This window comes from Lepidochelys kempii, chromosome 2, assembly GCF_965140285.1.
Source record: "Lepidochelys kempii isolate rLepKem1 chromosome 2, rLepKem1.hap1, whole genome shotgun sequence".
Classification (NCBI taxonomy): domain Eukaryota; kingdom Metazoa; phylum Chordata; order Testudines; family Cheloniidae; genus Lepidochelys; species Lepidochelys kempii.
This window is the reverse complement of record NC_136381.1, coordinates 257678364-257702898: the sequence shown is the minus strand read 5'-3', so window position 1 is coordinate 257702898 and position 24535 is coordinate 257678364. Positions and strand designations below refer to the sequence as shown.

The window sequence follows — 24535 nt, the reverse complement described above, 5'->3', positions numbered from 1 at the left end:
TTGACTTGTGCTAGTTTGATACTTGAATCACTGAAACATAGTATATATGGAACCCTGCAATGCCATTTTTAGAGTCACATTTTCAAGTAGAGACAGACCTCAAGGTAAGGAGGCTAAGTGCTGCTTTGATTTATCAATCTGTGAAACAAGTAAAATATCTATCTGAGGTGCTTTGTGGGGCTCACATGTTTGGAAAGTGCTTTGAGATCCCCAAATGAAAAGGTGTTATATAAAGCAGAAACTATTCTTCATTATTTGACCCTCAGAACATGAAGTTTAATATATTATATCCAAATATCTTGGGTGAAATCCTGGCCTCACTGAAGTCTATGGGACTTCTGCCTTTGACATCAAAGGGGCCAGATTTCACTCCTTGGTTTTAGAGCCATGTAAAATATTTACAATCAAACCTCAACTCTCTTGTACTGAGTCTGATATATTCAAGTCAACTGACTTTGTTCTATTCTATTCAGGTTCTTACATACAACCAACTACTTTCCTATGTTCACCTGAGTTTCTTTTTCTATTCCAACATTGCCCTCTCCCACAAAAAGCCTTGAGCCCAGTAGAAAATTGAATTTGTATTAGAACTTTAACTTCCCAGCAAACCTGAGATGCTGGTTCACTTCCAGTTCTTCCAAACCAAATTGCAGGGCGCAGTTCTCAAAATGAACCTGAAACAGCACACATAAGCTATACAGGGGTTGCATAGCCTTATTCATCAGGGTATCTATAACATTGCTAAAGACTACTCAGTACAAATTACCAGCAGTAAAGTCCTTTGCAGTAGTTATAACCAGGCTCCAAAAGTACTCGAGTTGACTTTTTCTTAGCCATTTCAAAGAAATATGTAGCTTTATCAAGCTTACCACTTCTTCTTAGCAAATCTATTAACCTTTCCATGACGGAGAAGTTATCTAAAATGACATAACAATGTAACAAAGTAAGAAAGTAAACTTTACCTTTGTATTGAAAAAACTCAGGCTATCCGAATTCATGTTAAGCTTACACTTTAGTTTAAAATGTGAAAAAAGGCCATGTTTTGCTGTAGGCAGCTATCAGTAGGGTACTACAATGATGCCTGGAGGATTCAAAGCTGGGAAGAGACTAAGGCTTTCAAAAGGGAAAATGGCAGAGCTTCAAAGACACACAAGAGAACCCAATCCCCACCAACTTTTCCTGTTCTTCTGAAGTGCCAAGGCATAGTCTCCATCCCAAAGCTTCAGACCCATTCATCTTGTTCCTTTAAGTGTTGTGGGACTATAGAAGCTCCTTTTAATGAACAGAACATGCTACTTGGAAGTCTTATAGATGAAATTAAGACAACAGAGTTGTCACATATTTTCATTAGTTAACCTTATAAAAATAGGGTGAATCTAAAAAAACTCCACCTTATTTAAAAGTAGATACCTGGTGCTTTATCCAGAACATTTTGGTGAAGATTTATAGCTTGTTCATACTTCTGTTTTCTAAACATGAGGTCTGCCATCATCTAACAGAGCAGAAAAAAACTGCATTAAAAGTGACTGAGTTGAATTCCTTGAAAAGAACCAGAAATGTAAAAGTTATTTTAATCCTTCTGAAAATAGTCCTGACAACCAAAAAAGGATATGTTTTAAAAATAGCTGAGCATGAACTAGCATTAAACAATGTACCAAGTGAAAATATGAAATATGCAATAAAATAACTATGCACTATTCAGATAGACACTTGAATGTAAAGACCAGATGTTGCCTCTTGTTGGATTTGGGCCCAATTCTCTCATTTGTACTTCTAGGGCCCTGGGTATTCTCTGTTTCTGCAGCTGTGCATTTTACCATAGAATTCACCCCTTGCTAAAGAATTATGTTCCAAAAATCAAAGCTTTCAGTTAAAAAATATTTCTAATAATTATGGTTGCTGAAATAATCTAGAAAACAAACTAAGTGTAAACTGATGTGGTGCTGCCTTTTTAGTTGCAGACAAACATGAAACAGTAGTTTTGAGAGATGTGAACAGCCCCCTTCATTTAAATAGGTTGTTTTAACTCTGAAATATAAATAAGATCATTTCATTGTCAAGGGTATTAGCTATTTTCCTGCTGGTCATTTAGCAGAAATATGTACTGACATGCTTATGAAAAATGAAATTTCAGAACTGTTTAAATCAGCCTCTGAACCAGATGATTGAAAGAGAGCTAATGTAATGCTGATTTTTAAAAAAAGGCTCCAGAGGCGATCCTTGCAATTACAGGTCAGTCAGCCTAACTTAAGTACCAGGCAAACTGGTTGAAACTACAGTAAAGAACAAAATGATCACACACATAGATGAACACAATATATTGGAGAAGAGTCAACACAGCTTTTGTAAATGGTAACCATGCATCAGCAATCTATTTCAAGGATGTGAACAAGGGTGATACAGTTGAGATAGTCTACTTGGACATTCAGAAAGCCTTTGACAAGGTCCCTCACCTAAGGCTCTTAAGAAAACTAAGCAGTCATAGTTAAGAGCAAAGATCCTCTCATGGATCAGCAGCTGGTTAAAAGATAGGAAGCAAAGGGTAGGAATAAATGGTCAGTCTGCACAGTGGAGAGAGAGGTAAATAGCAGGTGTAGAGATAGGTTTGTAGAAGATTATAATTTAGAAATTCTCCGGAATTTAGAGATGTGCCCTGAAGGTGGGGATTGGGACATCATATGACTGCGTGCAGCAGTTCACCAGAGATGCTTTCCCGTTTGTTCTATTAAAGTTTTATTCCTTTCTCATTCACTTGTTTGCTATTTAATGAACCCAAAGATCATTAGAGCAGGGTCCCCCAAGGAGCTGTACTGGGACCTGTGTTGTTCAACATATTCATAAATTATCTGGAAAAGGAGGTGAACAGTTTGGTGGCAAAATTTGCAGATGATACAAAATTACTCAAGACAGTTAAATCCAAAGCTAAATGTGAAGAGCTATAGAGGGAGCTCATTAAACTGGGTGGCTGGGCAATAAAATGGCAGATGAAATTCATTGTTCATAAGTGCAAAGTAATGCACATGGGGAAAATATCCCAACTAAACATACAAAATGATGGGGTCTAAATTAGCTGTTACTACTCAAGAAAGACATATTGGAGTCATCGTGGACAGTTCTCTGAAAACATCTGTTCAATATGCAATGGCAGTAAAAAACAACAACAACAAATAACAGAATGTTAGGAACTATAAGGAAAGGAATAGATAATAAAACAGAAAATATCATAATGCCACTATATAAATCCATGGCATGCCCACACCTTGAATTCTGAATGCAGTTCTGGTTGCCCCATCTCTAAAAAGATATATTACAATTGGAAAAGGTACAGAGAAGGGCAAAAAAAAAATGATTAGGGGTATGGAACAACTTCCATATGAGGAGAAATTAAAAAGACTGGAACTGTTCAGTTTAGAAAAGAGACAAGTGAGGGGAGATATGACAGAGATCTATAAAATCATGAATGGTATGGAGAAAGTGAATGGAGAAGTGTTATTTATCACTTCATATAACACAAGAACCAGGGGTCACCCAATGAAATTAATAAGCAGCAGATTTAAAACAAACAAAAGGAAGCACTTCTTCACTCAGTACATATTCAATCTGTGGAACTTGTGCAATGAGATGTTGTGATGGCCAAAAATATAACTGCATACAAAAAATAATTAGATAAATTCATTGAGGATAAGTCCGTCAATGGCTATTAGCCAAGATGGTCAGGGACATAACCCTATGCTCCGGGTGTCCCTAAACCTCTGAATTCCACAAGCTGGGACTCGCTGACAGGGGATGGATCACTTGAAATTGCCCTGTTCTGTTTATCCTTTTTGAAGCGCCTAGCACTGGCCACTGTCAGAAGACAGGATACTGGGCTAGATGGAACCATTGGTCTAACTCAGTATGACCATTCTTATGTTCTTATCCCACTGCCCCAAGCTGCCTCTCCAAGAGCCCAAATGCCCAGCTGTCCCCTCCCAAGCTGCCAAAATCTCTAGCTTCATCAGAGACAGCTTCCACCATGCAGTTCGGTATTGCCACAGTGAAAATTTTCAGCATACTAAATGAAGTGTAATAAATGTAATGGAGCCAATATAAAAAAAACCCTGAATTGAATATTGTAATAAATAACACAATGGCTACTTTACTACTGTATTATTCATTATTATACTTAATTCAAAGAAAACTTCCATTAAGGTAACTCACATGTGTATGTGTTTATGGGATCAGTGTCTGTGTTGGGACTGAATTCTTCAAGCAAGTTATTCCTGGTACAAGTAGTTACTGCACTGATTGACCCATCACATGGCTAAAACATGCACTTCAGTAATAAGGTATACCCTGCTATTTCCTAGATTGAATCCCACTTGGAAGGGTTTTGAGATTCAGAGAGAACCTATAAAGCTAGCAGAGTTGAAGAAGGCTGAAAATGAATGAGATGGGGAAAGGTAGAAAGAAAAAGAGTAGAAGAAGGGTGAATGTTTACCTGAGTGTTTTCTGCTGGCTTTGTTTTTCCTGAACTGTTATTTTGAATAATATCAAAGGGTATTTTTCAACATAACAAATTAAAAGACACAATGAAACAAGTAATAATAATCATACAGACTTATCATGCAGTAAACTGCATTTTTGGAGGGGATCCAAACTCATTTTCAGGTGTCCCATTTCGTCTAATGACTCAGGGCTTGTCTACCTGGTGGGGAAATGGGCTTTACAGGAGTGTGGTATCTCAACCACACTAATGTGTTCACATTAATTGGTCGTGTGGACCCTGCTGGTGCACAGTAACGTAGTGCTGTTTGAAACAGTTAAAGCACACTAAGGAACCTTTAGTTTGCACCAGCAGGGTATATACATGGACCACTTAATGCACAACACATTTGTGCACTTTAGAAATCACAACTGCTATAGCACATTCTTCCACAATGTAAACAAGCCTTGTATCTCACTTATATGCAATACAACACTGACATGACACTTAGTGCCATGTGAAACATGGACTGAACTGCCAATCAGAGAAACTTTGCCCTGTGCTAAATTGATAGAAGTACATGATTACCCTCAAAAAAGCAAACACTTTTCCATTACTCATAGGTAAGTATATGTTTAATATTTTTTCTGCTCTTATGCAGATTGCTTTTTGGGAGGTATACATTTGCCTTTTACTTTCCCCTTACCTCCCTTTCCTCTGATTCTTCATGGAAAAAGTTTCATTAGTAGATGCAACCTATTTTGCTACCAATTGCAGTGTAGCTTCTTGGACATAAGACATATGCCAATACATAGAGGAATGTCTTTAGAATAGCCTAAAAATTGAAAACAATTCTTTAATCTGATCTGTAGATGATTAACTATTACCCATTTATACCATTGTTGCAATTTCGTTGCAATTGTCATCTTGAAGAAGCAGAGCACAATGATGTTCACATGACTCAATATCGCCTTGTGTCAAATAAAGGCAAGCCAACTGCAATAGTACCTGGGAGAATAAGGACAAGTAATTAAAGAAGGGAAATATTTCAATGATCAGTGTAATTGATATCGAGAGTCATATATATTTTTTCTTTCTTGATTGAGAATCCTATCTCAGAGGCTAGAGATGGAAAAGATTTCAGTGAAGTGACCTCAGGGATAAATTTGTCCCATAACAACATTTACATCACCCTCCTGATAAAGCGGAATGCTCCAACAGTAGTATGCTCTTCAGTGCTTTGTCTTGTCTAATTTTAATTGTCCCAAATGATGCGAATAGCATTATTTCTCTTAGAAATAAACAGCTCCAGTTGATTTGGGGCAAAACAGTTACAGAAAAGTCACAGTACATGCCATGTAACCTTTGGAAATGAGTGTGATTTACTCCAGGAAAACATGCATAGATTAATGTTGTTCTCATTTAAATGGAAGTTGCAGATGCTTGATCCTGTGACATGCCTGAGTGCCATCAGCTCTCAGTGAAGTCCGTTGAAGGGGTGACAAAGAGAAGAAGGCTAAGAGGTGACTTGATTACAGTTTATAAGAACCTAAATGGGGAACAAATATTTGATAATTGTTTTTTAAATCTAGCAGATAAAGCTCTAACTTGATCCAATGGCTGGAAGCTGAAGCTGAAACTAGGCAAATTCAGACTGGAAATAAGGCATGCATTTTTAAAAATGAGAGTAATTAATCACTGGAATAATTCACCAAGGGTCATGGTAGATTCGCTATCACTGGCAATTTTTAAACAAGATTGGATGTTTTTCCTAAGAGATCTGCTATAAGAATTATTTTGGGGAAGTTCTATGGTCTGTGTTATAGAGGAGGTCAAACTAGATGACAACAGTGGTCCATTAGTGGTCCCCTAGCCTCTGTTTGCCAGAAGCTGGGAATGAGCGACAGGGGATGGATCACTTGATGATTACCTGTTCTGTTCATTCCCCCTGGGGCACCTGGCATTGGTCACTGTCAGAAGACAGGTTTCAGAGTAGCAGCCGTGTTAGTCTGTATTCGCAAAAAGAAAAGGAGGACTTGTGGCACCTTAGAGACTAACCAATTTATTTGAGCATAAGCTTTCGTGAGCTACAGCTCACTTCAACGGAGTGAGCTGTAGCTCACAAAAGCTTATGCTCAAATAAATTGGTTAGTCTCTAAGGTGCCACAAGTCCTCCTTTTCTTTTTGTCAAAAGACAGGATACTGGGCTAGATGGACCTTTGGTTTGACCCAGTAGGGCCATTCTTATGTTCTTAATCTGGCCCTTGAATCTATGAAACTATAAAGTTGAGAGGGTACAGCATCCCAAAGTTGTGCTGATTACTGCACCCTTCTTGCAGAAAGGGAACATTGGCATCTAACTTGGCAAAATTCCCAAGGACTTCAATTGAGGTTCTGCCTGCACAGGGGGAATTTATCATCATATTCAAGACCATGTTGCAATGCTTAGTGGACCTGAGACTCTAACCCCCAAAACTGTAACGGGAGTTTTTCACATGTAAACCTTATAGGGCTGGGCCCTCTCTTTGTTGCTAATAGAAATATGTGCTTCAGAAGTTTAAGAAAAATGTATAATAGGAAAGGGCTTTTTTTCTGGAGGTAGGGGTTGGTATTTAATTTCTCTTAAAAAACCACTTTTTTTTTTATTGTACATATGCTCCATGTTTTTTTGTAACTGGATGAATTTGATAAAATAAATAAATGAAAAAGTGCTAGTAAGAGCCTGGACCAATATTTCCTTCTTAGATGTGATTTGTTTTCTTCTGGCTGCTATTCTGCTGAAATGCAAGTTTAAGAATTCACTCATGGTACTTTTTATAGTCTAAATATTCAAACATATTTTCATCACACCCTTCAAACAACAAAGTGGCTAACATAACTATTTTTCCAACTTAACGTGCACTTAAAGTACTGTTGAATAGATACTGACTTGGATTTAAGACAATACTTACTTTACTATCTGTCTGAGTATAAGATAGTGCGTCTTTATACCATTTAACGGCCTGTACATACTCTTTCTCGATTAGGTATTGCTCAGCAAACTGTACACAGATCAATGATGTCAACTGCTTCTGAGAAGGGATCAATTCAGGTTGTTCCAGAGGGATACGTTTCAGTATTCTCAACTGTATGTCAATGGCCTTATTGAATAAACAAATATACAAAGAGAGATTATAACTCAAACAGTAATGGAGTAACTATTTTAAAAGTTTTTCATGCAGCAGGAGGTCTAAAATTTATACTTGCTAAATTACTTAAGATGTTTCAAAAAGGTTTTTGTTATATTGTAAGTCCAATTTCCATTTCATTCTCTGCAGCTACTTTCTTTTTTAAAAGTAATGAAGTTATCTTAATATTTTGCAATATTGGATTTTAGGTTAGTTGGTTAAATTACTCCTGTTTCTTATAACCTTTTCATATTCTGGTGCATACAATTAGCTACTGCAGGCAATGGCTTGGTGCATCTGCTCTTTTACTATGCAACAGGTGAATATTCTCAAGGCCAAATTGACAATACCAGAAGGTTGGAGAATCAATATTTCTTCAGCCACGCTGGAGCAATGAAGATGATGACCTTGGCACGGGTCAGCTTGAGGATTACTTGCAAGATGATTGGAATCAGAGGGAAAGCATATAGGAGTGCACACTCACAACTCAGGTGAAAGGAGTCAGTCAGAGAGCCCGGATTGAGGCCTTCTCAGGAACAAAACAGACAGCATTTCTTGATGTTTCTCATAGTGAACAGATGTATTGCGGGGATGCCCCAAATTGCAAAGATGGACCGCAAGACACTGGGCTTCAGAGACCACTTGCAACTCAGGGCAAAATTCCCACTGAGGTGATCTGTGTGTTGATTCTCAGCCCCAAGTGAGTGATCAGCCACCAGATCAGCCACTCTCAACCCGGGGGGGGAAGAGGAGAAGAAGCAGCCTGATTGCTTCCTGACACAGCACTTTTGAGTGTGCTCCTCTCTGTCTGTTCACACAGAATATTAGGGTTCGAAGAGACCTCAGGAGGTCATCTAGTCCAATCCCCTGCTCAAAGCAGGACCAACACCAACTAAATCATCCCAGCCAAGGCTTTGTCATAATATATTGTGGTGGTATGGTCCATAAGAATGTGAACCATGGAGCCCCAATGTGATCTCAAAAGGCATGAAGTGTTGTAAGTGGCCCAAAGCTCCATATGAAATGTAGTTTCCTGTTCTGACCCTGAACTCTCAGTGACCCCAGACGTGCTCCCCAGCCTACCAAGGAGGCATCAGTGACAATGGCTCTGGTCAGTGGGGACCAAACAAAGGGAACACCCTGGCATTAATTGCATTGAGCTATCCACCACTGTAAGGAGTCCAGGATAGGCACAGGGAGCTGGACCAAACTGTCCAAGGGATGATGGGTGGATGATAAACTGTCCTCAGCCACATTTGGAAAGGGTGAAGATGTAACTTGGCAAATTGGACTACCTGCATGCAAGCAGCCCTGTGACCCAACAGCCTTAGGCACCCTCAAGCTGTAGTTTACTCCTGGGGGTATTCTGTGTGACTGCATACATGACAAAAACGCCCCTCCTCTGCAGAACTCCTGTGATTCCCTGCAGAAAATGGCAGGGAAGCAAAGGGATGCTGTCTGGGGGGAAGGCCCAACGATGGTCACATTTAGGGGGGACTGCCCCCCCCAAACAGAGGCGAGGCATAGGGGAGCACACAGAGTTATGTGCCACTGCTCCCTCATTTCTGCAAGTACAGAGCTGCCCAGCTGAAGGAGGCTACATCTGGGCTCCAGCTGACTCTGCAGCTGAATGCGTCCTCCTAGGTCCTAGTGCCAGTCGTGCTGCACTTCTGTGTGCTGGGGGCCTTCCTTTTTTCTCAAAAAGAAAAGGAGGACTTGTGCACCTTAGAGACTAACCAATTTATTTGAGTGTAGGCTTTCATGAGCTACAGCTCACGAAAGCTCATGCTCAAATAAATTGGTTAGTCTCTAAGGTGCCACAAGTCCTCCTTTTCTTTTTGCGAATACAGACTAACACGGCTGCTACTCTGAAATCTATTCCTTTTTTCTGTGGAACAGTGAGTGCCCGCAGTGGGGCTGTGGGAAATGAGGGAAGGGGGTGAAAGGAAAGGCAGTGGGGAGGGAAATGTGGGAGTGAGAGGGGGATGGAGAAGAAAAGGGGATCGGGGAATCGCAGGGGGAAGTGGGAGCCTGGCATGCAGTGTCCCCTCGGCAGCAGCTGGGGCTCTCCGTTAAGCAGGCCCATTGAACCCTGACAAGCCGTATCCCCCTATACCTGGACCCCTCTGATGAGACTTCCACACCCAGACCCCCACCCCACTGATCACCAGCAGCTGCACTGGACTCTTACCCTATCAAGCCCCACTCCCCCAGCACCTGGATCCCTTACTGATCCCCCACACCCAGACCCCCCCCCCCGTTGAGCCCCATCTCCCCACACCCAGACCCCAACCCCAACCCCATCCACTTTCACCTGGATCCCCTGAAAAGTCCCACTGCTCCCACACCTGGAACCCTGCAACGAGCTCCTGTGGATCAAGATCTCCCATTGAGCTGCCCACACCGATTGTCCCACCCTGAAACCTCTCACCCCACACATGGATCGCCCCACACTAAGCCCCTCCACACTTGGATCCTGCTGGGCTGAGCTTGCCCACCCACACCTGGTGTACTTGGTGCAGAGGGGTAGGGCCCCAGGGCATTTCTGGGGCAGGCTCAGCCCTTGCATTGTGTCAGGGTCAGGTGCAGACTCACTGCCGAGTCCCTGTACTGGGGGAAGTGGGGACTTCAGGGTGATCTCCCACCTCAATACAGCCAGTGGCCTGTGCTCCCACTGCCATGCTGGAGCCACATTTATTTATTGAGAAATAAAATTTGCAGAATTTTAAAATACCATGCGCATAATTTTTATTTGGTGCAGAATTTCCTCAGTAGTAGTAGTTAAAGGCTGAGAGTGCAGCTTCAGAGACAGATGACAAATCATCTGAAAATGGTCCATTGGCAGAAGCACTCTCAGACTTGTAGCTCTGTTAAGGCCCCAACCAATTCATTCTTTGAGTGGGGACCGACGGTGACCTGTTTCCATTGAGAATGAGATCCAGGCAATCAAGTAAGCATAGTGTGACATGTATGTGGGACAGAAATTCTTCCCTCAATTTGCCCCTCAATAACCAATCATCTTGGTATGGGAAGATACGAATTCCCCTCTTCCTGAGGTACACTGTCACTACAACCATGCATTTGGTAAAAACCCAGGGAGCAGAGGACAGACCAAAGCAGAGTATGGTATACTGATAATGGCCATGTGCCACAACGAATTGGAGAAACTCTCTGTGGCTTGGAAGAATTGTCACATGAAAATAATCGTCCTGACAGGCCAGAGCAGCAAACCAGTTATTCTGATTTAACACGGGAGGATAGTCGATAGAGTGATCATCTGGAATCTCACATATCTGATATATTTGTTGAGGTTGTGGAGGTCAAGAATTGGTTTCACCCTGCCTTTAGATTTGTGAACCAGAAAATACTGGAAATAAAATCAGTGGCCCCAGAGTTGCAGAGGGACCTCCTCCACAGCTCCCAATTCTAGTAATGACTGAATCTGCCCAAGGAGTAGTGCCTTGTGAGAGGGGTCTCTGAAGAGGGACAGGGTAGGAGGGCGGAGAGGTGGGATGGATAGCATAACATAACTGGATAGCATAACACAACCTGATGGTGCTTAGGACCTAGCTGCCAGGGCAGTTGAGCGCCAAACATCTTGAAAATGAGCAAGTCGGTCCCCAAATGCGGGGGACGGGTATATAGAGGTCACGACTGGATTACTGCCCTTGACAAAGAAGTCAAAACAGACTCTTGGTAGACACCGGGGGAGAACAAGTTGACTGGCCGAACCAAGGACCCAAAGGCCTCTGCCTCTGGGATCTATGACCCCTTCTGGAGTAGTCTTTCTGCCTCAAGGGAGGGAAGGACTGCCCGAAGGAGCATTGCAAGTGGTACTGTTGGTGCTGCTGCTAACTATCGAAATGGCATCTCTGCACTGCTGGAGTATACACCCACAGAGCGCATAGGGTAGAACTTGAACCTTTAAATGAGTTCAAGTTTTCATCAGTGAGTGAACTGATCAATCAAAGGACAGGTCCTCAGTAACCTGCTGCACACTGGGTGCAATGCCTGAATTTTGCAGCCAAGATGCCCTTTGCATGGTTACTGCTGAAGCCATAACTCTGGCCAATGTAACTGCCACATCCAAAGCAGTTTGCAAGGATGTCTTGACCACCAAACAGCCCTCAGCTACAAACACTCAAAATGTATCCCTGAAGGCTTCAGGTAACTGATCTACAAACTTAGACATAGCTGTCCAATTAATGAAATCATATTTTGACAGTAATGCCTGCTGGTTTGCAATATGCATTTGTAGGGAAGAGGAGGTTGAGATTTTTCTACCCATTAAGTCAGGCCTCTTGGACTCCTTGTCCTTGGGGGTAGATTTATACCTATCCTGCTGGGTCCTATCATTCACCACAGTCACTACCAGGGAATTGGGGACCAGGTGGGAATAGAAGCCCCCCAAACCCTGCATAGGTACCAAATAGCATTTCTATGAACTCTTCACCGCGGGCAGCACAAAAACCGGATTACTCCAAAGAACCTTTACAGGCTTCATAAATATATCTTTAATAGGAAGGGCTACTGTCCCCAGGGCAGACAGCTGGAGAATATCCAATAGTTTGTGAATATTCTCCTGCAGGAACTCTGCCTAGATGCCCAACATAGCAGCCACATGACACAAAAGGTCCTGGTAGCCTTGAAGTCCTCAGGCACTGAGGGAAAAGGGGAGCCTGGTACCATCAAATCATCGGGGGACAATGATGATTGTCACTTGCACTAGGGATGTGTTCTGCCCCTGAACTGTCAGACCTGGATGGGACAACTGGAGGCCACAAAGAGTGAGCATTGCGCTCCTACAGGTACTGCTAGGCAAAATTCTGTGGCTTCAGCACCCTACATAGGATACACAGCTGCATCTACTCAAAGAAGAAGTTAAGCTATTTTTACTGATAAATGATTAGGGAATATCTCTAGCATTGTATATGGCTTGTATAACCTCATGAATTACCTTGTTCAAAATTCCCATCACTTCTTCTTTTTTATTGTTTTTGTAAACCTTTGCTAGTAAAATCAGGCTCTTGACATCCTTCATCATGGAAGGCAAGTCATTAACTGAAAGATTAAAATGGTAATATGTTATCTTTCTAGTCTGACATTTTTCTGGATATCAGAAACAAGAATTGATGTTTGGAGTACACAATGAAGTATTTTTGTGTCACCCACAAATGTGTAAAACAAGGCCTGGGAGAGTGCCCTCATGCAAGGCAATTTAAATATTTATTGAATGCTCGCGCAAGTGTACTCAGTCTAGAAATATAATTAACTAGAATAATTATTTATGAAGAAATTAATGTTGTATATTTTAAAATGATTCACAGGCTTTGATACTACACAGAGCAAACTTAATAGAAAGGATGAATAATGCTACCAGAGTCATGGTTCATAGCTTGATTCAGAACTCTTTCTGCCTTGTTAAACTTCTTGAGTTTGAGGAGGAGTTCAGCAAGATCATGGCACAAGAAGTCCTGCTCACTCATCTTTAGAGCTACTTCATAATAATTAATAGCCTGCAAGGAAATTTAAAGAGGTCAATATAATATCCCAAATACAGAATTACACACAGTAGGTCAAAATGAAACATTCATATATAACTTCTGTCATCTATTTGATTATTTCTCTTTATTTCTTTGTTCTTATGATTTAAATGCTCAATGAATAAAATAAATACTTTGTTTTCAAGACCTTGCTATATTGATGAGTTTTCACATATGCTTGTCCAATTTTTCTGGCCAGTGTTGCATCTAAAGGATTCTTTCTTTGAGCTGCTTCGTATACTTCCACAGCTTTCTCTGGCTAAAAGTAAGTGACAGAAGTAGGAGTTATTTTCATGTGTAACATTAGAAGTTAGGAATATTTTTGCCAATGATTCAGCAACATTTATTGTATGCTATATACGTGCTAGTTATTAACTGATTATTATTTAAATCCAGCTTTTCAGTTAAATGTATTTTTGTTTGAATTACTACAGATTTATTAAACAAATTTATACTAACCTCTTGAACATTCATGTAGGCATCTCCCAAGAGAAGGCTAGTATGAGGACTTGGCAATTGTTCACATAGTTCGCTACAAAAAAGTAAGAACAACATTTAGAATCAAGACAATAAGAAACAAATTTTGAAATCTAATGGATGAAATGTAAGAAAAATACATGAATCCTCAAGAAAATAAAGTCAGTTCTGTCATTTAAAAAAACAGAGCTAGAACTTCAGCCGGTGTAAGTCAGAGTAGCTCCAATGACTTCAACAGCCACTGCCCCAAAATGCTTGCGCAATCTGAATGAAGACAAGATGCAATACACTGGTGCAGCAAACAAACTGAGAGAATTGGGATGGAAAGTTGAAGATAACAGTGATAGGAACTCATGGTTACATAAAATAGTTAGAAGACGTTTGTACGTTTTGAATTTAAAAAGTATACTTGTTAACAAGTTTCCACCACCACAGTCTGATTCTAGCCCCTCTTGACACACACACACACACAAAAGTAACTAATAGAAAAAGGCAACCTCTCCCCAACTGTATCTACTGTGAGGTTTTTGCCAAATTCTCTCATCAATGCACTACCACTGGGGCAAGTTCACAGGGGTTAGCAAGGATGGCAGCATAGTATGCACCAAATGTGGGTCTTTTTGTTACTAAATCATCTAACCCTAAACAGAACAGATCTAGACTACATGGCAGTAAAAAAACCACCTGTGCTCAGACTACATTAGTGCTCCCACCATTCATAGCACTGGTGAAGCTGCACTGCTACTATAGTGCAGTAATGGGAGAATTTGACAAAACTTCAGAGTGGGTAAATTCAAGCAGTTTATCCCCCAGAGATTAATCTAAGGGCTTGCCTACACTTGGAAATATACTGAAATAGTTATTCCAGAATAATTATTCTTCAGGCTAGACCACACTACTGTGGAGGACAGTCTATTATATCTAGTTGAGAAAATTAAATAAACTCAGCACAAAAGAGCAAGGCAAGGCAGGAAAAAAGCGAAGTGGGTAAATGGAGGGGAAATCTCTGTTTTTCACTTTGCCCTAGATAGGGGGATTTACTGACTTGACAATCTCTGGTAAACTCAAAAGTCTTTTGGGGAGCTGAAAATATTGGTGATAGTCCAAGGAGGATATGAATAAAGCATACACTAGCTGTGCATAATGGCTCTTTATAAGGTATGTTGTCCTTCTGGCTAGGATTAAGTGTGTTAGATGATTTTAATATCAGATATTGTCCTTTAGAGGCGGAACAATATCATGCACTTGAAGGGGGGTGGATTTTAAGAGTTCTTTCTCCTCTAACTTCTATGATCTTATATTCTTTTCCCTCACCAAAGCAGACATCTACATCAAATATTAGGAGATACTGTGACTTAGCAAGGGACTGGGAGTGTGGAGGTCTGGGTTCTCATTCTCACTGTATCATACCCTTGCAGTGTAACCTTGAGTGAAATCACTTTACTTCTCTGTGCCTTGGTATAAAATAGACATAACATTTCTATGCTTTTAAGGACTTGATCCTGTTTGCATTCAAGTCAATGGGAAAACTTCCATTACCCCTAATGATGCAGGCCCAAGCCCTAGAGAAGTTTGAGCTCCTCAAAGCAAAGGTGCTGTTATTACCAAACAAAAGAATTCCCCCCACTCTTTTTCATACAGGAAATCTTACACACAAAAGTAATTTCAGTTCTGCTTGTCTGAACATTGTTGCACACTCAAAAATAGCCAAAGGACCATAAACAAAGGAAAATGATAAAAAGCAATATATCAAATATGTAATGGGCGGGGGAGGTGCCTAGGAACATACTGCACAGGAATTTTATTAGGTTCTATCTTATTTAATATTCTGATGGGGATCTGGAAGAGGGAAAAAATGTAAATGGCACCAAACTTGGAGGCATTGTCAATACCAGTGAGAAATTATTACTACTTAATAATATGCATATTGCTATGGTGCATAGAAGCCAAGCAGGTTGGGACCCCATTGGGTTAGGCACTGTACAAATATAGAAAATGATATTCCATGCTCCACAGAGCTTACAATTCAAAAGACAGACATGACAGATGGATGAGACAAACAAGCAGGTTAGATTGAGGGGAGTGGAGAGAGAAAATAGAGCACAAGTTTTAGCAAGTAAAGAGCAGTAATCCCAACTATCCCCTTTCCTTCCTGTATAAGGGCTTTTCTGTATTAACAGTATTGTGCAGTAAGATGGGATATAAATCTACCCCACACCAGCCTGCTGCACACTAACTGTGTGGCGCTCACTGCCACACCCTAAAAGTTCCCTAGTGCACACTGATCTATCCCGCTTTGAAGCAGTGTATCAAAGTGCACTACTGAACTGTTAGTCCACAGCAGCAGGGTCCACATGGACAGTTAATGGGCAGCAATCTAGAGTGAAGCAGATTTATATCCCATCTTGACCTGCACCAACTGTTCATATAGACAAGCCCCCCAAAAAATAATACCAGAATTCCAGCATATTTCGAATCTGAGGAAGAAACAACAAAAAGAGTTAAAACTTGGAAAATATAAGCTAGTGCATCTGGGCAAACATATTATGTGGCCTGTTTACATGTATTACTTAGATTATCAGTGAAAAACCACATGCCAAAGTTCAGTTATCAATAGAGAAAAAAATTATATTCTGAACATCATTAAGTGCATATCTCTAATGCTTTTAATGTGTATGGAAATTCATTACAACGATTATGTAAAATCTCTTTCGGTTATAGAGGTGCTGGACTGAGGATTTTGCCATTTGTGTGACAGTAGAAAGCTTTTAAATGAATGATTTATCACTCGGGATATATAATTATTTAATCATAGAATCATGACGTCTACTTCTATTTCTGTAGGTCCAGATTCTGTCCCCTTTTCTCATTTTGAGTAGTATCTTACTCAAAACTGTGACCCAGGCAATGGGGTGGCATGAGGGAGTGCAAGATGCTCCTCTTGCCATTTACCTTAATCATCATTATTAGCATGGGAGGGGATACAGGCTAACCGTACAGGTGAGCCAGAGGGAGCAGAGAGAGGTCAGAGCCTTAGCTCTGTTCTCCCAGCATGCCAAACACTGTGGGTGTACTTGATGCTTCAGGGAGCGTATGCTGCATCAGGTACAGCCTCCACACAGAATGCTCTCTCTGCGAATCACTGTTTCCTGCTCCCTGCTCAAGCTACTCCTAGGGCAACACAGCAAAGCACTGCCCATAACACAGGGCTAATGGCAAAGACATAGTTGAGCTCTCTGTCAGCAGTCCTATTGACTGAACGGTCTAATTCTGCTAGGCAAATACTCAGTGTGAGAGTGACAGAATCTGGCATTTAGTCTTCCCCACTTCAGTTCTTTTCCCCATAAAACCAATGTTATCCAATAGTCAAAATCAGTACGTATTTTATGTTTCTGATGCCAGAAAAGCTTTTTTGTCTTCTTTAGCTGAAGATGAAAGCTTCTTCCAATAAATAAAATACTAGTTCTGAAATAGAAATATCTGACCCTTAATGCCAATTTTGAGGGAAATATATACCCTTGGCTAGTGATTAAATGGCAAATTCTGCCATCCGTACTCCCACTGAGTACTAATTTACTCCAAAAACTGACCTTTTGTTTTCAGTAGTACCTGAAAAAAGGTGGCACAATCTGACCCCAACTGTTTAGCATAATATTTTATGTCATAACAATGTTTGTTGTGGTATTTTTAAATATTAATGTATTTCCTTAAGATTCTCAACTGTTTCTAATTTTTTCTCTTTCCCCCAAGATTCTTAGAGGTCTTGTTATCTTAACAAAAATATGAATGATTATGACAAACAACACTGAAATTAAAACGTGACTTGTGGAAATGGACCTTGTTCTCTGGATTCACAGTTCTGTACTTTCACTCCTAGACTATGCTTCCAAAAGCTCTGAAATTGGTTTTGCTCTATATTGTCAGCTTTTTTTCTGTATATAAAGCCATTGTCTTTTTAAAATAAAATATTTGAAAATGTAAACATTTTTAACATATTTAATCTTAAACAATATTACCAATAACATCCAATGTATAGTCTCTTATCCTTCCGTATCTGAAGGTATATCTGAGCCATCTTTTCTTTAACCTCAGTATAATATGGTTGGCTTGGGGTGATATTTCTCAGCATGCTTAGCGCTATTTCCACTTCCCCTTTACTGAGAGCCAAATCTACATTAGCAACAGTGATGCGGATTTCCTCTGGAGTTCCACTAAATTCATTAATGGCATCCTGCATAATTTTAGTAGCTTCATGCTGGAATATTAAAAAATAAGTAAACTTTTAACTAAATTACTCTGTTATCATCAAAGGATTAGGTAGTGCAAAATGTATTTCATTTTAAAAGCAGTTGGCCTTGCCAAACCCATTTTCATTTCATATTAAACTGGAGGTTCAATTGAATCCAAAACCCTAATATTGCAAACAGTGGGACCATTGCTTTTCTTTTCGTGCTAACCAGTTTTGTCTCATTGTTACCTTCACAGTTCCCTTGTGTTTCCCCCTGTCTGTTTGTTGTATCCATATGTTCAGTCTTATACTTAGATTGTAAGCTCCTCATGGCATGTACTGTCTTTTGGTTGTGTGTTTGTATAGTGCTTACTACAGTGGGATTCTAGTCTATGACTGGTGTCTCTATGCACTTCTGCAATCCAAATAAAGAATAGTGTGATGCTTTAAAGTCTGACAGCATGCAGTGTTATATCTGGCATTGAATAAAAGTGTTTCCTTAAGCAAAAAAGATAACTATTGATAAAGTTAAGGCTTTATTCAGCTAATAACTGAGTAACCTGCATGTTTGTGATATAGTCTATTTTTAAAATTTACTATATATAAGCAAGTTATCTCCTTTGTAAATTATGTAAATATTTCAGACAATATGTGCTATCTAACTTTGAATAGCAGACAGCAATTTGAAAGTAGGTTATTTAGGGAAAATATTCAACCTAATACCCTTTTGTTTGGAGATGCTTTATTTCAATTAACCAATTTGTCCCAACTCTAATGGCAAACTTTCTCATGAGCAATATATATTTTAATTGGCAAGAGAGGGAATGTTCAGCACTTCAGAACAGCATAGACTAATTCTCCATGAGGAGACAAGAATGACACTGGAAGCTGTTGATGCTATTATTACCAAAGGAAAAAAGGCACCAACAAATCATGAGACTTTCTTCATTGTCTATTCTCCTGATTTTTTTAAGTGTGTCAGAAGGCACTTCATTTTGGATTTACTGCAGTTGCCACGTATCTCAGTTAAATGACTGATGACAAGTTTTACTACACATAATTTAATGAGCACTACAGAGGACACTATGGACTGTGCCCAAAGCACATTCTAATCACTTGATTCCGAGAAACACTGAGTGCCTACAGCTCACACTACAGTGAAAGGCACGTCTCAGGATCAGGTTCTAGACTAAGCTGAGGACAATGTATACACACATAATACACAAGATGACAGCTATACTACTGTTTCCAAATAGTATAGGTATTTTAACTTTGAAATTAGGAATTAAAATGTACCTATTAGGTCATTCAATTTTTGTTTCTAGTTAGAACTACAAATGGCCTTTTTTGAATGACTACTTATTGTGGGAATATTTAAATAGCTTTTTGAGGGTGAGATGGAAAGTTTTAGTCACACAACTTCTCAGCTATTAGTTGTAGGATCCATATATAAAACTTGTTTGCATATATATAAAACCACTTGTTATTTTATACTGTCTGTTCTATGTAGTGAAGTACTTAGCATGTATCGTACACTACACTCAATGTGGGTGAAATCCTGGCTCCATTGCAGTCAATGGCAAAACTCCCATTAATTTCACCCAGTATTGTTAGGGGAAACCACTAAAATGTTGGCATATTCTGTATAAACACATGCTTTCAGATTAATTGCCATCAAGTACCTCACAGGTATATAGAGGACAATATTATTACATACAATAATAACATAATATATAGTGGATAATTGATAAAGTGAATGTTAACTATCCCCTCAGTGACATTTGGAATCATCTTCATTGCATTGCTAAGGAACAGGGCAATTTTCATAGCCCAGTGAAGTTATGAGCCTAATGAGACACTTGGACTAACTCTACAATTCTTAAAATGTACAGAGTATAGTCACATCATATAAAATATATGCAGAGCTTGCTATAACAAATGGACTGTATACCAAAAGGACTTCTTCTTTGGAGAGGAACTGTGCTGTTCGGTTCAAAATCCCTTATAGTTTGAAAAATTAAGACTCTTTTACTGTGTAAGAAAAGTATAGTTTCTGTGTGACTGCCCCCTCAAAACTGCTTAGGGAGGCCCAAGAAGATTGATTCTGTACCTTCTTCTAGATGTCTCCTTTTCCTACAAGGTCAGACAGACACAGACCGGACACAGAAAAGACTCCTATGGGTCAATTTACAATCATAAAATATCATATCTGCCTAATGAATTTCGCAACATCTTTCAAGAGATATTTTAGCAACTAATCTAGATTACAAACATCATTCTTGTTGTGCTCTATTAATGTATGGCCAGTTTTGTTTTCCTTACCGAGTTTCATTACTCTAGATTTACCTAATCAGAATGGCTCCTGACTTTTTAATTAAAATTTATGACATTTTCCTTACTGAAAATGTAGTTTACATTCAATTTCTTACCAGTTCCCCATTGAGTCGAAGAGCTTCTGCAAGTTCCAGATATATGGACACCCATTCATCGGTTGTTATACTGGTACCAAAGATTCTTTTACTTTCACCTTTCTTCATATAAGGTAAATTGATAATCATTTTTAAAATTTTTATGGCTTCTGGATAATCTCCTACTTTATTCAGTGCTCTGGCCTTGATGAAGTGATACAGTGGATAATCACGAACCTGAAAAAAGTAGTAAGTGTATGCTGTATGTTCATGACAAAAATTCAGTTACTTTGCAACCAGAGCCTGATCCTGCAATGATTACTTATGCAAGTACTCAAAAGTCTATTCTCAATTGCTGGTTGTCGAGAAACCATTACTGTGGAATTGTCAAGTGCACTGAAACAACTTTGACTTGGAACGCTAAATAGATGTCCTTCTGATATAGATAAATTGCTCTCAACTCAAGAATGTTCACTCAAAAATAAAACTAAGAAAATATCTCAAGATAATAAATGTTGTAACCCTGTCTGTTAAGAAGGCATCTGTTACTACAGATAGGGAGAATAAAAGTGACCAATCTCAGGACATTAGACCACACCCTTTACTGTAGCTCCTCCCATACATTTGATATGGTGATAAGGAGACAGCCATGAAAGATCATTGACTGGGGAGTACCGACTCTTCTGAAAGCACTAACATACAAAAGTGAACAAATGGCGTATGGTGGTGTATGCCACTGCTGAAGCTGGTATCAGTATATCTGCATTTCTCACTTCTGTGGAGTGTAAGTTAGTTAAGGATATTTCCTAAGAGGAAAATGTTTAGTACAACATATAAGGGATTAACTCACACAGTGTATTGTATATTGTGAACAAATACTTCCAGTAAAAAGATTTTTTGAAGTCAGTACTAGCTCTTACCTGAAAATTATGGCTGACCCCCAACTCCAATGAATGAGAACACTCTCTGAAATTTCCTTGAGACAGATAGATCTGGGCCATTAGAAGATGGACATCCGCTGATGTAGGGTCCAAATCTAGACAACGTTGCAGAGTACCCTGTGCATTTTCCAACTCACCTGAAAAACAACTGACCATTTTCTTTTGTTTTTGACCTGCTTTTCTTATAAACTGTCTTAAATAAGCAACGTGAATATACCGCAAATGTAATGTCTGATATGTGTCATGATGCTGTCAGTATCTCAGTATGTCAGTATGAGAAAAGAGCCAGAGCCTTTAACCTATGAAGCATATAATTCCTCTTTAAGAATGAGAGCATAACATAAATAAAACATGATGTACAGAGCATGTACAAAGTGCCAGTTTGTCAAATATATTCTACAGCTGGGTGGTATTCTTTACAGTCTTACATGTAGTTCTTACTGACTTTGCAGATCTGATGAAAACTCATTTGCTCTGCTTGGATCTCTGGCAGTTAAAGGAGCATCAATCAGAGAAGCCCTGCTGTGTGACGCAGGGAAATAGCATTCTGACTCCTGGAGTAAGAATCACCAGAATATTACTGTACTTCTCTCCCAGCAGCCAAGAACGGGAGAGACGACAAAGGAGAGAAGAAACAACCTTCTGTTTTTTCCCCAAATGAGAAGACTGGAAATACGATGTTTAATGAGTAGGAGAGAACCACAAAATAGTTCTGGTATGATATCTTGGCATTGTTATGACTTTTGCCTCATGCTTTTACATTATTATTTTTACTTCAAAACATTCATCACTGTAGTGTCTTGGCATCAATTTAGAAATGATAATAAATCCCTTGAGAGGGGAACTCTCTAACTATTGCCTATACAAATATAAACCCCATACTTTGGAGGAATATATGAGTATGTTGAGTCTCAGTGACAACATATAGGTGCAAAATCTCATTTCAGTTTACAGTGTGAAATAAAGATGTCCCACCGTGATTATATGGTGGTGTCACAACTTGGACTTCAACAATGAAGTAGCTCTCCAGTTCTTCTGTTCTCCAGTACTGCTTTGGAATAATTTTAAATAAAGGGGCATTTTTCCAGATAATTTAATTAAAGGATGGTGTAGTTCCAGCCAGGCTAGTAATGGCTCCCACAGAGACCCACCTCATTCAGTGCAGACACTCAATGGCACAAATGTCTTATATAGCCGTTGGCAGTCATTTACATTTTTTGCTCTTTCATTACAATCTCTGGAGACTGGATCTGTGCCCATAAGGCCAAGGGAATATTTAGTTGGAAATGAAACAGGAGTAGTATTTTCATCAGATCCTAGCATTTTTTTCCACTTTTGAGAAATAGTGATAATGGCTGGTTTAATCCCAATAATTAATATATTCCTAATGATCATATTTTCTTCTCTCTCAGTTTCATTATCAGAGACCAACTAATGACAAATTTCTAAATATTTTACTACTCCTACCCTTGAAAACTGCCACTTGCATAAGCCAGTGTCAAAATCCACCTATGTTTCAAATTTTGTGGTTTAATGTAATTTCATTGGACAAACTGAGGGACACAAAGAAGCATAATACATCAAAAGGTACTAAGAGACAAGGTGGGCAAGGTAATATCTTTTATTGAACCAAATTCTGTTGGTGGGATTGTCCCAGACCTGAAGAAGAAGTCTGTAAGCTCTAAAGCTTGTCTCTCTCACCAACAGAAGCTGGGTCAATAAAAGATATTACCTCACCCATCTTTTCTCTCTAATGTCCTGGGACCAACATGGATACAACAACACTGCATACATCAAGAGGTACTAACTCAGTTTAACCCAAATTTTCAGAATGTGTTCTAGCAGTCAATGAGTCTTAAGCTTAATCATTTCTTAGCATGTAAATTTTTATTTTTATTTGGATTTAACAACATGGTCTTGTCTTACCTGATAAATATTTAACTTGTGCCATTAGATAAAGAGGCTCCAGCATACCAGGAGAAGCTTTAACCACTGGATTCAAAATTACAGCTGCTTGTTTAAGAAAAGGAGATACAATTTGACCGGGTGACCTAGGCTATGAAAAATTAAGAATTAGACTGGCCTTACTACATATTTTCCAGAAGTGTAATATACAGAGTACCATTTCAAAAGAAAATATATTGGTGTCTAATCTCTCCTCCATTTCTACATATATCGCCTCATAAGATCAATGAAAGTTATGGGCATGTATTCTGCAGAAATTAAACATCTAGATTTCTAAATTACAATATCAAAGTTAAATATAAACAGATAATAAATCAATACTAAATATTTAATCTAAAATAATTCCCACCTGTTTGGGACAGAAGACTAAATATTCCTTCACGATTTCAATCAGGAACATGGGGTTTAGTTTTTCATAGTATTCCATGCTCAGAGGAAGGCCATGCAAAGCAGAAAAATGAAGTTCTGCAGCTTCATTCAGAAGGGCAGTTGCAACTGGTTCATTCTTGTTTTTCTTTGAAGCAATAACTGCCTGAAGATAAACTAAAACCTGTGAAAAGGAAAATTCCCATATTTTACTATATTAGGACAAATGCTGTCTTTAGATAAGTGCACATAACTCCAGTGGATTTCAGGGCAAACACAGAGTGATCATCTGAAGGTAGTTTTAGGCTACTTATATCCGTTTACATCAAATTGTGTGTTTTATTTTGGGAACTATCCTATCCCTTGTCTAAATGTTTGACCTTTAGGGCTTTGTATAATCATTTACATCCACGCAAATAAGTAACAAATGAGTGTAAAACCCTACTAAATCATAAGAGAAGCATGTGCTTTAAGTGCTTTGCTAGACTGGGGGTAAAGTACTCAGCATCTTGCATGACTGAACCACAGATGGTGTTGCACCTTAGAAGCATTCAGAAACTACAGCTAGAGCAGAATGTGGTCCACTTGTTAAGAAGCATCCCCCAATGGGTGCACATTACATGTGTGTTCCAGGGTCTGCACATCCATTTCCAGATGAACACTGACATTGATTTTGACCTATAAATTCCTAAATGGCAGGGACTATCTGCTTAAAAGACTGTCTCTTTCCCCATGTGATACAAAAGCAATTGCAATCATAGCTGCAGCTAACAACCCTGACTAAATGAAAGGAGGCTGGCAGTAGTGTTTTCTGTGCAGGATCCTTGATTCTGGAACATTTTTCTCACCTTGATCATCTAGAGCCCAGATTTGGTAGCCTTCAGAACATCCTTCAAGACTTAGCAAGACTTCAAGACTGCTTTTCCCAAGGAGGACGAATTGTGTGGGGGAATGGAGTTGAGAAAGTTTTTAGAC

At 39.3% G+C, this 24535-nt stretch overlaps 1 protein-coding gene across 2 annotated transcripts in view; it reads right to left on the bottom strand.

Annotated features, from left to right (window-relative positions):
- TTC21A (tetratricopeptide repeat domain 21A) overlaps positions 1 to 24535 on the bottom strand; it is a 60338-nt gene that overhangs the window by 13727 nt on the left and 22076 nt on the right. Inside the window, exons 11-23 of one of the 2 annotated variants that reach the window (XM_073334672.1) lie at positions 23544 to 23744; positions 23156 to 23285; positions 21209 to 21366; positions 20310 to 20525; positions 17669 to 17907; positions 13635 to 13707; positions 13324 to 13434; positions 13010 to 13148; positions 12590 to 12693; positions 7417 to 7605; positions 5363 to 5473; positions 1411 to 1492; positions 767 to 917 (exon numbers count right to left, since the gene is read on the bottom strand). In XM_073334672.1, coding sequence (XP_073190773.1) covers positions 767 to 917; positions 1411 to 1492; positions 5363 to 5473; positions 7417 to 7605; positions 12590 to 12693; positions 13010 to 13148; positions 13324 to 13434; positions 13635 to 13707; positions 17669 to 17907; positions 20310 to 20525; positions 21209 to 21366; positions 23156 to 23285; positions 23544 to 23744 — 1904 coding nt within the window. The remainder of the gene's footprint in view (positions 1 to 766; positions 918 to 1410; positions 1493 to 5362; positions 5474 to 7416; positions 7606 to 12589; positions 12694 to 13009; positions 13149 to 13323; positions 13435 to 13634; positions 13708 to 17668; positions 17908 to 20309; positions 20526 to 21208; positions 21367 to 23155; positions 23286 to 23543; positions 23745 to 24535) is intronic. The other variant, XM_073334673.1, reaches the window with a different exon arrangement.